General features: G+C 45.8%; 3 protein-coding genes across 3 annotated transcripts; 2 read left to right on the top strand and 1 right to left on the bottom strand.

Moving 5' to 3' along the window:
- The first annotated feature begins 455 nt into the window (after nt 1-455).
- LOC101761646 lies at nt 456-3,816 on the top strand. Its single transcript, XM_004951470.3, has 8 exons — nt 456-653; nt 795-923; nt 1,312-1,427; nt 2,494-2,575; nt 2,706-2,765; nt 2,863-2,970; nt 3,087-3,132; nt 3,278-3,816. Exons 1-8 carry the CDS (start codon nt 558-560, stop codon nt 3,493-3,495), a joined length of 855 nt encoding a protein of 284 aa, XP_004951527.1. The 5' UTR covers nt 456-557; the 3' UTR covers nt 3,496-3,816.
- A 1,238-nt stretch (nt 3,817-5,054) lies between these two features.
- On the top strand, nt 5,055-7,511 carry LOC101762058 (uncharacterized protein At2g34160). Its single transcript, XM_004951471.4, has 5 exons — nt 5,055-5,349; nt 5,558-5,606; nt 6,875-6,937; nt 7,021-7,085; nt 7,175-7,511. Exons 1-5 carry the CDS (start codon nt 5,191-5,193, stop codon nt 7,268-7,270), a joined length of 432 nt encoding a protein of 143 aa, XP_004951528.1. The 5' UTR covers nt 5,055-5,190; the 3' UTR covers nt 7,271-7,511.
- Nucleotides 7,512-7,647: 136 nt separating this feature from the next.
- Nucleotides 7,648-9,655, bottom strand: LOC101762476 (adenine nucleotide transporter BT1, chloroplastic/amyloplastic/mitochondrial). Its single transcript, XM_004951472.1, has 4 exons — nt 9,603-9,655; nt 8,864-9,511; nt 8,600-8,761; nt 7,648-8,512 (listed from the first exon to the last, which is right to left on the bottom strand). The coding sequence occupies exons 2-4, from the start codon at nt 9,473-9,475 to the stop codon at nt 7,985-7,987; spliced, it is 1,302 nt and encodes a 433-aa protein (XP_004951529.1). The 5' UTR covers nt 9,476-9,511; nt 9,603-9,655; the 3' UTR covers nt 7,648-7,984.
- Nucleotides 9,656-13,304: the final 3,649 nt, after the last annotated feature.

Below are 13,304 nucleotides of genomic sequence, written 5' to 3' on the forward strand. Positions count from 1 at the left end.
TTTAAGAACGGAGGTAGTACTATGTTTCAGCTTATACCATTGCAGTTTCCTTACCATGATAATGTTTTCGTCAGTTTATTTAGGAAACTCTCAATGTAAAGAGTAGCTACTAGTCTATGTAAGGATATCTAATTCATCCATATGATGACTGATAAAAAGGAAAATTCCTTGAAATGTTAAAACGATTTGATAAAACATGTTAACACACGTTTTGAAATTTTGAACGTATCTATTTTTTTTTTTAAAAAAAAAGGCAGGGCCGTATAACCGGTCCAGTGTGTGACAGTTAAATTTTGGGCCTCGAGTATGCTCAGCCCGGCCCATAAATCCGGCGAGCCTGTCCTGCCTTCTTCGAAGCGACAAAGCCCCAGCTGCCGTCACGCGGGGTCCACCGGTCAGCGACTCCGGCTCTCGACGGCCTGAGCGGCCGCCGCAGCTTCCACGCTCCCCTTGCCCGCAGCCGCAGGTAGAGACGAAGACCGCGAGGGCGCCAACTGTAGCCCGCGGCTACGCCCCCGCACCGCTCTCCTCCCTCCCGGGACGGGCAACGCGCCGCCATGCTCGCCGCGTCAGCGCGGCGGCTGTCCGCAGCCGCCTCGTCTTCCTCTTCTTCCACGCGCGTCAGCCAGCTCGCCGCCGCATTGAACCCACAGGTGAGGGCGGCGTCGGGTGTCCTGTGAACGGATCTCATCCGATGATATCAGTGTCTCGTTATGGCGGTGCTGGTGATGAGCAGAAATGCTGATGCGATTTCCCCCCCCCCCCCCCCTTAATTTTTGCGCATGTGGTTGCAGAGGTGGATGCACGACAGGAACAAGAAGGCGATGGAGCTGATAGCCAAGGGGTGGAGCGCGCTCCAGGAGGTCGACCGCGTCATCGACTACGCCGACCACAACGACAAGCGCCTCATCCCGCTTCTAAGGGTACGGCTTAGGGTTCATCTTCATTTCTACCCCCATTTCTCCACAATAAGATGAGGGAGCACCTGATCCGCAAGAGGGGGGGGGGGGGGAGTGGTCACTAATAGTAGCCTAGTAGGTGAAATTTGCGATGTCTCCTGCAGCATTGGCAGAGAAAGAGAACTCGGGGTAGTGGCATGTTGGTGTTTACGTTTTTCTTCTATTGACAAGTTCTCTAGATATTCCGTGAAACCATCAGTTGGAGTTCTGGAGTGGAGAAATTCCTTAGTTCACATTGAGCTTATTCTTTTACTCACTTATTCCTTATAAGCTGTACTTATCACGGTCACCTGTTTCATTGATATGTGGTGACACTGACTCCGCTTGTTCAAATCTTTCTTCACGTGAAAAGGGTGCTAAGGAGAACTTTGAGCTTGCTCTGGAGATTGACAATGATAATACCCATGCGAGATATTGGCTGGGCAAGATGCATTTCAAGTATCATGTTCCTGGAGCTTGTAAGGCAGTGTGAGTGACTTAGTTTGCTTCCATGTTTTATTTTCCTGTTCTGTTGCTGTTACGGGAAATCCATGAAAATAGTTTTGTCAATGCTCTTGTTGCTGTCTTAATGTTTTGACACATCTGTTACATATGTAATGTACACCTTTTAAGTTGATCGAATCCTAAATCCTTTTGTCAATGCTGGTTTGGGAAACTTGATATTGATTATGCACTCTAGACTCTACATTAGCTTCATCAGATGTTTGCTGCCTGATGATACCACGATGTACCAGATTAAATGATGCTTGCATTACCGTATTAGGCTTCTAAGATTGTAAATTAGCAAAGCAGAGGTGGTAACTTATAAGTGTGACCAATACTTGCCAGATAATTCTATCGAATCTATTTAGCAGGACTTTATTTGCGGCAAGTCTATTTCAAAATATAAGATGAGTTATAATCAGTTCTCTTTTTTTTTGCTTCTTACTTGTTTAAGTGATAGATACATGTATTCGCATATCGATCTTGTTATTACTGTAACTAGTATGCTGAGCAGAATATCTGTGTTGGAGTCCCCACCCAGAAAGAGTCATCTGAAACTTTGGTGTGTGGAATTGTGTATTGTAATGCAACTTTGTCAAAAATCCTGATTAAGCGTTATAAGCTACCGGGTAGCATCAGAGAAATGTGAGTAAATTTAGTTTGTTCCTTGTCTAAGCACCCACAACCACTGAAAAGTCTCAACACTATCCACTAACCACCAATTTGTATTCGGTCTAAAGTTGTTGGAATTTTACTATTGGAGCTCACAGCTGAAAGCAGTATATTAGATTATGGAGTTCACAAGAATAGTATTTGCATCATTTAGTTGCATCAAAATTTGCTACCACAGCATTAAACTGATAGATGTTGGGATACACATGTATTGAAATTGGCAGGAGTGTCTTAAATACTGTCGACACAATTAGGCCCTAAAATACTAGAGGAATTAAAGTTTAGAAAAATTGTTCTTTGCTGGCATCTCATTATACATGACTTGGCATCAATATATTTGTCATCTGAATTAAACTATGCTTTCTTTTCATGCTTGCAGTGGTGCTGCTTTGTTGGTTGAAGCTGCAAATATGGGTGATCCAGACGCACAGTATGAACTTGGATGTCGATTAAGAATTGAGGTTTTCACATTGTGCCCTCTGTCCCTTCCACTAAATGAGTCAATCACCCAGTTTTCTGTTAGGCAGTGGGCATTTGATATTCGTGGAATTTATGTTCACTTTAATTGATTTGCCCTTGCTGCTCTTGCAGAATGACCACGTTCAGTCCGATCAACAGGCTTTCCATTACATCGAGCAAGCTGTTGACCAGGTATGCAGTATGCTGCTTACCTGAATGCTGATCATATACTTTCTGATGCGCCATTTGGTGGGCGTATTTTATTTTTCACCTGAATCCTTGATTGCAGCTGCACCCTGGCGCTTTGTATCTTCTAGGCGCTGTATATCTAACTGGAGACTGTGTTAAGAGGGATATAGCTTCTGCGATGTGGTGTTTCCATAGAGCTTCAGAAAAGGTTTCAAGTTTTTCCCACAGAATTAGTAGTATGACACACTCAAGGTTCCGTTTCTTTTACTTATATATAACTTTCTAGTTTGTGTTCTGACTTTTGAGGTCTGACCATCTTTTCAGGGACATGCTGGAGCTGCTATTGCATATGGATCCTTACTTCTTAAAGGTTTGTGAAATCACAGTAGTGTCTGAGTAGCTAATTACACATTATTAAGTTATGCATCATGGAATATTGGTTATTTAAGGCTGTAAAATGGGCAATATCAAATTGCACATTAATTATATGCGCCCTAACATCGCGATTTTTTCAGGTGCTGAAGTGCCTGAAGTGATTACCAGGTTCAACTCAGGTAAGAGTCCATCAACTGGGAAGATGCGGAAAAGGACTGCACAGCAGGATCCCATAAAGCTAGCGAAGGAGCAGTTTCAAATTGCAGCTGAGGCGGGATGTGATCTAGGCTTGCGGTGGTTGAAGAGGCTTGAAGATTTTGAAATCCAAGAAGAAAAGCTAAAGCAAATCCAACAATGACATCCTCTGAAAGGATCACATTGCATCGTTAGTTGATGCCTACATATATACCTTGAAGTTGAATTTCCGCCTTTCACAATGTAGAAAGCTATTCGATACTAGGATGTTCAGGTCAACTGAAATTGCATGGAAGACGAACTGAAATTTTGATCTCTAGGCTAACTGGTTGAACTGTAGTGGCTTGAACAAATCCCTGTTTGGCATGTGTTAGCGTTGTCATTACTGGTAGGCGGTAGCTATCTATGATCGCCAGGATTGTCATTTGTACTAATTTTTTCTCATAATAATTCTTAGAGTTATGCCCGGTGTAATAATTTCCTCCCCAAATCTGTATTAATGGTACCTGTTCCTGAGGTGGCCTTGATAATTGAACACATTTGGAAAAACGAAAATGCTTATCACTATCTTTGAGTGGCAATTGCTCGCCCTCAATGGCATATGGTTCATCCGACTGACCAGAGTCCTAACGGTGTGAACAGGGGGTTGGGATGGTAAAAAAATTGCATGCATCCGGCACATGGCTTTTTGCGTGTATTACTACCGGTTTTACGCAAATCAAATGTGGTTATCTGATGAACTTATCCAATTACAGTGGGGAGGACATCTGTAACTATACTATTATCATCTGTAACTGTACAGTAGGAAATTCTTGTAATGACTAGGCTTCCAAAACCAGGTGAAAGGAAATTCAATCAAGACCCCACTAAAAAAATCACGATTCGATCGAGCGATGTATGCATTTATCATCATTTTGATTTCCAGTCCCTCACTACGATTCGATCAAGACCCCACTAAAAAATTCGATCAAGACCCCACTAAAAACTAACTGACCATCATTTTTAACTGAAAAAATTATACTAGTATCATCATTTTGATCTCCAAATTAGTCCAATGTACTACTCCTTCTGTTCCAAATTAGTTGTTTTGGTTTTTTTAATTTATTATGCATCTAGAGTGCATAACAAAGACTACGCACCTATAAAAACTAAAACGACCTGCAATTTAGACGGAGGGAGTAACAATCTAGCACGGGGAGGTGGAATCTAAAAACAAACTTCCAATGATTCCAGGCGATAAGGGATCTTTGTTTTGATTTGCTATGATTCTATGAATCGTAGTTCTAACGTGTGCAGGAAAGGCGTTCAATCCTGGTCCGGAGCTGCTTTGAAGATCCTAATTCTTGACCGGACAGGACACGGACACAGGTGCTCTGTCTGACCCGGCGTTGGTGCCAGACACGGACCCTATTTTAGGCCATGTTTAGTTACTCCCAACTCCCAACTTTGACACTATGCAAAAAGAAGATTCCCCATCACATCAAACTTGCGGTACATGCATGGAGTACTAAATGTAGATGAAATTAAAAACTAATTGCACAGTTTTGTTGTACTTTGCGAGACGAATCTTTTGAGCCTAATTAGTCAATATTTGGACAATAATTCACAAATACAAACGAAACGCTACAGTGTGCTACAGTGCTGTAACAGTAATTTAGCACCCCCAAATTCGCCAAACTAAACACGGCCTTAGGCAAAAACCCGGAAACCCCTCGGGCCCTGGCCGTAACCCTACCCCGTATAAAACCCGGCGCAGCGATAGGGCTCCCCTCCCTTCGATTCCATCCATCGCCGCCGAAATCCCCATTGCCCCTCTCGCGCTTCACCAAGCTCTCAAGTTTCCTCGCAGGCGGCTGCGATGGAGGAGGTCACTGAGGCCGTGAACAACCTTAGCATCTCGGGCGGAGGGGCCGCGGCGGCGGCGGCGGACGATGCCGGCGCGGAGGGGCACAAGAAGAACCGCATCCAGGTCTCCAACACCAAGAAGCCCCTCTTCTTCTATGTCAACCTCGCCAAGGTGAGCTGGGGGGCATAAAGCCCAATCTTTTCTCTTTGTGGTGGAGGAGAATGTATTTGGGGGGATTTTAATCTGCTCGCGGGGCTTTAGACTCCCAATAGAAGAGCTTCCGTTTGGTTGGGGTTTTGCCTGACGAGATGTACTCGCGAACGATTTGACTGGATTTGGGCTTGTCGCTAATCTGTTGTGTAATGTTGTTCGTGTGCAGAGGTACATGCAGCTGCACAATGAAGTGGAGCTCTCGGCCCTCGGCATGGGTAAATCTTTTCATCCCGAAAGCTTTTCGTTTTATTTATCAAACTCATTATCCGTTAATTGAATCTCCGCAAAGCTGTGCTAGTATGCTGCGATTGATTGATATTCAGTTGTAGACTATTTGTGGAAAGATGTGTAGCAGTAGCAGTGATTGATTCCATCCTATGCTAATGATTGTCATTGTGTGGTACCTTTTTGTACTTTGCCAAATGTCTTGGATGGTTACTTACTTTGGTTCTTGTTTTTAGTTTATTGGACATCTTTTTTTTAATTAGCATAATTATCAAGATATCCTGTTGGCTCATTGGGGGTTGGCGAGCTTTTTCTTATCTGTACACTGCACAACTTTCTTTAATTCTACATCTGTGGGAGGAATGCTCGTTGTTAATCCGTTAGCTAAAGAACCAAGTGGCAGACCTATTGGGGAGCAACTAGCACTTCATATTGGCACAGTCCGTGGCAAGCGTTTTGTCTGACTTGTGGTTTAGGAGTTATCAAGGTCTCGTGCAAGATGGTGGTGCCAAGGACATAAGGAACTAAGGAAGTGATGAAACTGTTGGGTAGGCCACACAATAGATGATATGGAGGTAGGCACAGACATGGGTGGTGAATTTGGGCCACACGGTATTGTGAGGTAGCATTACACCAAGATGACCCAGGCCTAACTGCATTACATTACTGGCTTTTTTTAGTTTGAAGGTGGCATATGTGGGCCTTAAAAAGCTTGGCCTAGTGCTGAAGCTCATGCATTCTTTGGCCTAGGGTCCCCCGACTAAATCAATATTGCCTCCCAAGGCCATAACAGATGGCACTCCAAGAGTTCGAACTTAAAAATTAGCTTGTGGTTGGCTTCTCTTATGGAATAGTTTTCCCGGCAATCTTTAGATCAATTTTGAAAAGTGGTTGTTTCTAAAAACTAGGCAGACTGATCACTTAAATGAGTTCTGAAACTGCCAATGTACATGTTCACAAAAATTGAGTGTCTTCCCTCGTAGCTTGTTGACAATAGTTGTGATTGAAGTCTTGTCCTCAGTTTGTTGCAATCCAGCCATTGCTACATAGCTAGTCCCTTGTACAGGAAGTTGCTGTAAATTTTGTTGCAAACAATGTCTAAGATCAAATTTGCATTGATATGTTATGTTAATTTACACTTCACGCATTGTTGTATTGTATACCTGGTTTGTTTGTCTTTTCCCCCTCTATCACCTTTTGCTATTGTGTATCTACATGCCTTTTTTTTGAACTAAACCTGGTAACTTTATCCTTTCAGCCATTGCAACGGTGGTGACTGTTGCGGAAATTCTGAAAAATAATGGCCTTGCTGTCGTGAAGAGTGAGTCTTGTTTCTAATAAAGTAATTATGTTCGATGAATTCCCTTCTCTTTTCAGACTAATCTTACCGAGAATCACTTGCAGAGATCATGACATCTACTGTCGATGTCAAAGATGAAACTAGGAGCCGCCCTATCCAGAAGGCCAAGGTAAATGTGTTTCCCATGGCGATTCTTATGCATTTTTCAAGTTTATTTGTAGGACCGTTTCCTTAAACCTAACGTGTGGCCCTGGTCAGATTGAAATATTGCTCGGCAAGACGGAGAAATTTGATGAGCTGATGGCAGCAGCTGCGGAAGAGAGGGAGGCCGCGGAGGCTGAGGAGCAAAGCTAAATACCTGCAGGACCCCTGTTGTAGCTTGTTTTACTGTTCTGCAGCTAGATTTGCCCAGTTCTTAGTTTGCCAAGTCGGAAAAGACAAGTGCTTGTAAAATCAATTGAGGGCGCAGCTTTTTTGGTGTGCTTTTACTTGATTCATTAGGTCTGGATGGTACAACTTGTGTTCAGTATGATACTCTTGATTTGTCCCTATTTCCATTCAGAAGGTATCTCCTCGTTTATATATGGTCCGTAAATCTCCTGTTGTGGTGGTGGTGTTGCAAAATTTTGAGTTCTCTGAAGCTACCAGAATAAAGACAGCATATACATTCACATCTTACCTTATTATTGTGCAGAGATCAGTAAATCAATGCAGATGGTGTTTACTCTGAACCAAATTGAACGCATCACTTGCTGAATGCAATTGTTTACTAAACGCAACAACTTGGACTCCAAATATTCAAATGTAGTACTAACACAAACTTGACACGACAGGTAGTATAGTGCAAACACAAACATGCAAACATGACAGCTAATGAACTCCAAATAGGCAAATAAAGTACAAATAATACAAATATGGAACATGAAAACGCAAACTCTTAACTCCAAACATAGTACTCGATGAAATACAAACATACGACCTGAACACACCAAATGTACTATTCTCCATTCTTTTCTCGTTCCAGGCTTCGCAAGATCTTGGTCTCCAATGCCATTGCCATCCACTTGATCAAGCGGCCTTCTTGTCCTCGTCCCCATCGCCAGCTTCGCCATCCTCCTCTTCGTCCTCCTTGTCGACGAGGATCTTCTTGCAGGCCTCATAGCACATGAAGGAGATTCCTGCAGCCGGCATGAGCTTGATGCAGCTCGGACCCAGGCCGCGGTACAGGCCAGCGGCACCCTCCTTCTTGAGGATGCAGTACATGGCGTGCAGGACGTTCCGGTAGACCTGCCTCCCGCCGACGGCGCCCACCTGCATCTGCTTGCGCGCCACCTCCAGCGGGAACGTGGCCGTGCTCGCAATGGCGCCCGCCGCCGACCCGATGAGCAGCGTCGCCGCCGCGCCGACGTCGGCGCCGGGGCGCCGCCCGGTGGCGCGGCGGTAGAGCCGCTTCAGCGTCTCGTAGGCGTAGAAGTTGCAGGCCGCGTACGGCACCACGCCGATCAGGCTCGGCGCCAGCCCGCGGTACAGCTCCGACGGGCCCTCGTCGCGCAGGATCTTCACGAACGCGTGCGCCACGTTGTCGTACGCGTCCTTCTGCACGCCATGCATGACACGATGGTTAGCATTAAGCTGCTAGCTGTTGCTTGTGATCATGAGAAGATGGCTTGTCATTTGGTTTACCTCGACGGTAACCCTGGTCTTGATCAGCTCCATGGGGTAGGTGCAGAGGGTCGAGGCAACTCCGGCCATGGCTCCGGCGACCAGAGGCGTGGGGATCGGGACCTTCGGTGGCTCGTCGGCCTTGGGCGTCAGGAATTTCTTGGCTGTGTCATAGGTGAAATGCTGTGCACAACAAAAAAAAAAGAAGAGAGGAAGGTAAATTTGTGATTCAGTGCAAATGGCCACCATGGATTCAAATGCTTCAAGAACGTGTAGGTGTCGTACCTCAATAGCCTTGCTTGGTGCGACGCGGAGGACGTTGACGGCGTTGCCGCGGAACAGGCCGGTCCAGCCCTCGTTCTGCATGATCCACTGGAACACCCCGGCCATGGAGTCGGCGCCGCTGCTGCCGACCATCAGGTGCGTCCGGATCGTCTCCAGCGGCGCCACGAACGTCCTCGACACGGCGCCGGCGATGGCGCCGCTGACCAGGCGCCGGAGGTGCGGATTGGCGATCTTGACCCTCACCTTCCTCAGGCCGCCGCCCAGGGCCAGCTGCTTCTTGCCGCCCTTCTTCTTCTTCCTCACGTCCTCCTCCTCCGCCGCCGCCGCCTCGCCGGCCGCCTGTTGCCCGGGCACGGCGGCGCCGAGCTGGCGCGCGATGTCGCAGTTGTCGGCGGGCCCAGCCTTCGCGCCGCGCTCACGCGGGTCGCGCCCCGGCGCGACGCCCGGGCACGCGCTGAGGCCGACGCTGGCGAACATCGCCCGGCGAGGGAACTCCAGCTCGGCCTTGCCGCCGCCTCGTGGCTTCCAAGGGAGGGCGATCTCCGGGAGCTGCAGGGTCCAGCTCTCCTTGCTCTTGGTCACCATCGTCGTCACCGCCATTGTCGCCGCCATCTGTCAGTTCAGACTTTCAGAGCAAATAATCCTTGCCTGAAAATACCATGACAACGCATCAACACAACCATGCATCGATCAATCTTATGATGATCAATGTAACAAAATGCAACAAATTGAGAATCACCTCGAGTAAGGAGGTCCAATATGATGGTTCTCTCGATGAGGAGATCGACCGGCTTCCCTTCTTCTCTAGCCGTGGTGGGGAGGGCGCCTTTTATAAGTGATCGACTAGGATTTCTGGGGGCGCCGGAGCTGCAGATGTGGCAGTCCTCCTGTGGGTTGTTACCCTTTCCAGCTGCAAGAATTCATCTACCTGGCGTGCACGCTGGCCGTGTACTTGTGTGTACGTGCCAAATCTTTGCTTGAAATGGGGCGCGCCTTGTGCTGCCGTCTGTTTGCGGCCATGGACTCACCTGCAACAGAAATGGTGCCCCGCACGCTTTGCGGCTTCAGTTGTAGAACCTCGGCGAGGATGAGGCCAAGGGCACCCATTGATCCTTAGCGCGCCGGCGACGACGGCCGTGAGCGGCGGTCACGTTCTGGATGCCCTCGAGGCGTGAGATGGCACTGCCGTTTGGTGGCGAGGGGTGCGTTCTGCAACGTGAAGCTTTGCGTGGCGTTTGGGAGGATGTCAGTGAGTGTGTTGCAGGCTTGCAGCTGCAAAGTAAGGTGGTAAAGAAGATGACACATATGGATGGGTTGTCTTTGCTTTGCGCTGCGTTGGTATACGAACAGCACGAAGTGCCTTTGCTGGTTGCAAGGTAGTGTATGGACAACATGTCGACACGCAATTGGTAAGGGGAAGATGACACCTATGAATCGTTTGTCTTTGCTTGAGTCGTCGTTGTTGTTAGAGATGGCAAGCATGTAAAGGCACTTTGTGTTGGCCTGGGGCAAATTCAGCAAAGGTTCCCGGCTGCCAAGACATGTGAGGCCTCGTTCTAGATGGTCATTAGGCCCCAAGGCATTCGTGCACGGTGTTGTATCATATATGTGGCCGCCAATGCAGGCTCCCTACACGAGGATTCCATGTGTCATTTGGGCATATTATACCTGATTTATATTAAGAAAACTAGAGCCGATACAGAAAAGACCGCGCCGAAAAATAAAATTACAATCACATTTTATATTTTATAAAGTCGTTTTAGATTGATGTATCTAAATTGGCTGTTGTCTAGAGTCCAAAGTTAACTATTCATTACTGGTGAGAAGGTGTGAGGTGCCGTTCTATTGGTTGGATGCTAAGCTATGTAATTTGTGGTTGCTGTCGCCTTCTTCAGCAGTATTGACGTCAGGCCACGGAATATTTGTGCTGATGGCTAAAAAAATTCTGTGCGGGCAGGCCGAGCACCTGCCAGCAATTTTAAGCCAGCACAACGGAGGCTCTCTATACTGACGGGTGGCATAACCAACCGCCAGCACAATGGCGGTTGGTTATGCCACCCGCCAGGAATATTTATTTTCCCATTCTATATATTATTTCCCGTGATTTATTTATAATTTCTACTTTTCACCAGTTTTTAGCTGCCAAATTTTTTAGCTGCCAAATTTAAATATGTATCTCCAACCACGTAACAACGAACTTAAATAATAAATAATTCACATTATTAAAAATTGCATCGTACATAATAGATAATTCACATTATTCAACAAACTTGAATAATAAATTATTCATATAATTCAACAATTGGAATAGAGCTATTCGTCCGGTGACGACTTCGTCCATCTACGAAGACGTGTGCATTTGTCCGCCGCCAACACGCAATTTGGATCAAAAAAAATTCTCCGTCCTCATGACAAATTTCCCGTTGGATGAACCTCGCCATGTCCCTACAAAATGTTGACGATGCCTCTATCTTCAAACGCCATATCATGAGTGTTGATCCTAGGCATCTGCCAGTATACAGTAAATGAAGATTATGATGTATTACCATTAGGAAGTTAGCACATGGTAGTGTATAAGAGACTTACATCTTCGGGGTTCATCCGGTACCTCCCATTATTTCTGAGGAACTCGCACACGTAATATCCGTATAGCACAGAGCTGGGAGGTTGCTTGTGGCACTGCAATCAAATAGAAAAATGATGAGTTGTTATAAATGACAAGTCTACATTATATGAAAAGAAACCAAGTTTTTATGTTCTTACCCATCTATGTGTTATTATTTTCATTGCTTTCTTCCTATTTTTAGGGCATTCCCCACCTTTCAGTACGTAAAGCCTGTGCACACTTCGAGGATAAGAGTTAGTAATACAACTTAGGTGCATAGAATCTCAACATGCATTTAAGTACTGCCAAGGGATGTCTTACTTTTGTACAATGCCTAGGAATTCCTTGTAACTATCTTTGGTAAATCTGACTAAATCGAGGATCATTGCAGATCCAAGCTTGGGGTAAATATAGATGCAAATCCAGTGGTCTCTGCATTATATTAGAATAATTTATATTATAGATGGCATTAATTAGCACCAAGTATATAAATAGTAATTTAAACTAGCTAGCTTACTGAAAATTGTAAGCCCCCATGATCTGCTACTTGTGAGCCTTTTTTCCTCGTAACTCTTACAATGTACACGGACACTTTATGCATTTCTTCTTTCTAGGCTTTTTTCTTTATAGCATTTTTCTCCACTTATGGTTGTGTTGTTTCCATTTCTGCTTTGCCCTTTCATTCATTTTGAACTTGTGCTCTGGCTCGCTAATTTGTGCTGGGTCAAGGTACGCTCCGAATACCTGTCGTTCATCAATTCTTCCTCTTTCCATGGCATCTTGCAGAATAGGTAGTCGTTCAGGTACTAAACATATAAAATATATACGTATGTACGTAAAACTTGTGTATACGGTACATGTGGACTTACAAGCACCATACTGTAATGAGCTGGACGTCGAGGTGTTGATGACGGTAAATTTTGTGTAAATCCTCAAAATCGATAACAATCTCGTAATCCCAAGCGCCAAGGAAAACCTTTTTTGGGATACGCGTGGTGATTGCTCGAATGCCTTGCTTCATTACGGCAATGATCCATCCATGCAGCTTATTGAGTTCCCATGGACCATCTAGCAGATCCCACCGATACAAGAATGGTTTGCCATGCTCATATTCATCTGGGACTTCATCTGATGTAAAGAAATTGAGGCCTTCATCTATTTCCTTTCGCTGAGAGGGGCCGCAAGCTACAGATTTCTCACTAGAAGATGAAGCCTTGGTCTTCAGTACGTCTAAGAACTTGTCGACTTGTGTTGATGGATCCTTATTCTCGTATGTCCTGACCATACGAGGTACCCTTGGCCTATGGGGAGGTGGAGATGGCGGCCTCTGGGGAGGTGGAGATAGTGACCTCGGCGATGTTGGATCATCACCTTGGAGAAACGAAGTTCATTCCTCCTTAGTGAGACCTTCTAGAATAGGTGATAGCGGCATTGGCTGCTCGCCCTCATTGGTAGCTCCCTGCATATGTGAATGAGTCGGCTGCTCGCCCTTAGTGGTAGTTACTTGCACATGTGACTGCGTCAGCTGCCCCGTGTCAGCATTTGACTGTACCATGGGTTCATCTTGGCTCGATCATGAGGTTTTTGGCGATGCATTAATATTCAGAACGATATCTCGACGATGCCACAGTATGCCACGTTAATGAAGCTAGATATGATGGATAGAAGTTCAAAAGGAAGGTTGGAATGGCACAAACTCACCTTATATAGCCACCCCCTTCCAAGAAAATCAAGAGCAAAACCTTCCCCTTAGATTTGGTGTTTTTGGAGCTTTTCCCGAGCTCCTCTCGGGCAAGCTCCAAATGGAAGGTTGCCTGGGGAAGAAGATGAATAGGA

Source organism: Setaria italica, chromosome I (genome assembly GCF_000263155.2).
Source record: "Setaria italica strain Yugu1 chromosome I, Setaria_italica_v2.0, whole genome shotgun sequence".
Taxonomy (NCBI): Eukaryota; Viridiplantae; Streptophyta; class Magnoliopsida; order Poales; family Poaceae; genus Setaria; species Setaria italica.

Coding starts and splice junctions, on each gene's coding strand:
- LOC101761646 (XM_004951470.3), top strand. CDS start 558: ATGCTCGCCGCGTCAGCGCGGCGGCTGTCCGCAGCCGCCTCGTCTTCC. Junction 924..1,311: donor GCCTCATCCCGCTTCTAAGG/GTACGGCTTAGG, acceptor TCACGTGAAAAG/GGTGCTAAGGAGAACTTTGA. Junction 1,428..2,493: donor CCTGGAGCTTGTAAGGCAGT/GTGAGTGACTTA, acceptor TCATGCTTGCAG/TGGTGCTGCTTTGTTGGTTG.
- LOC101762058 (XM_004951471.4), top strand. CDS start 5,191: ATGGAGGAGGTCACTGAGGCCGTGAACAACCTTAGCATCTCGGGCGGA. Junction 6,938..7,020: donor TGGCCTTGCTGTCGTGAAGA/GTGAGTCTTGTT, acceptor AATCACTTGCAG/AGATCATGACATCTACTGTC. Junction 7,086..7,174: donor GCCCTATCCAGAAGGCCAAG/GTAAATGTGTTT, acceptor GGCCCTGGTCAG/ATTGAAATATTGCTCGGCAA.
- LOC101762476 (XM_004951472.1), bottom strand. CDS start 9,475: ATGGCGGCGACAATGGCGGTGACGACGATGGTGACCAAGAGCAAGGAG. Junction 8,762..8,863: donor CACCAAGCAAGGCTATTGAG/GTACGACACCTA, acceptor TGTTGTGCACAG/CATTTCACCTATGACACAGC. Junction 8,513..8,599: donor AGACCAGGGTTACCGTCGAG/GTAAACCAAATG, acceptor CATGGCGTGCAG/AAGGACGCGTACGACAACGT.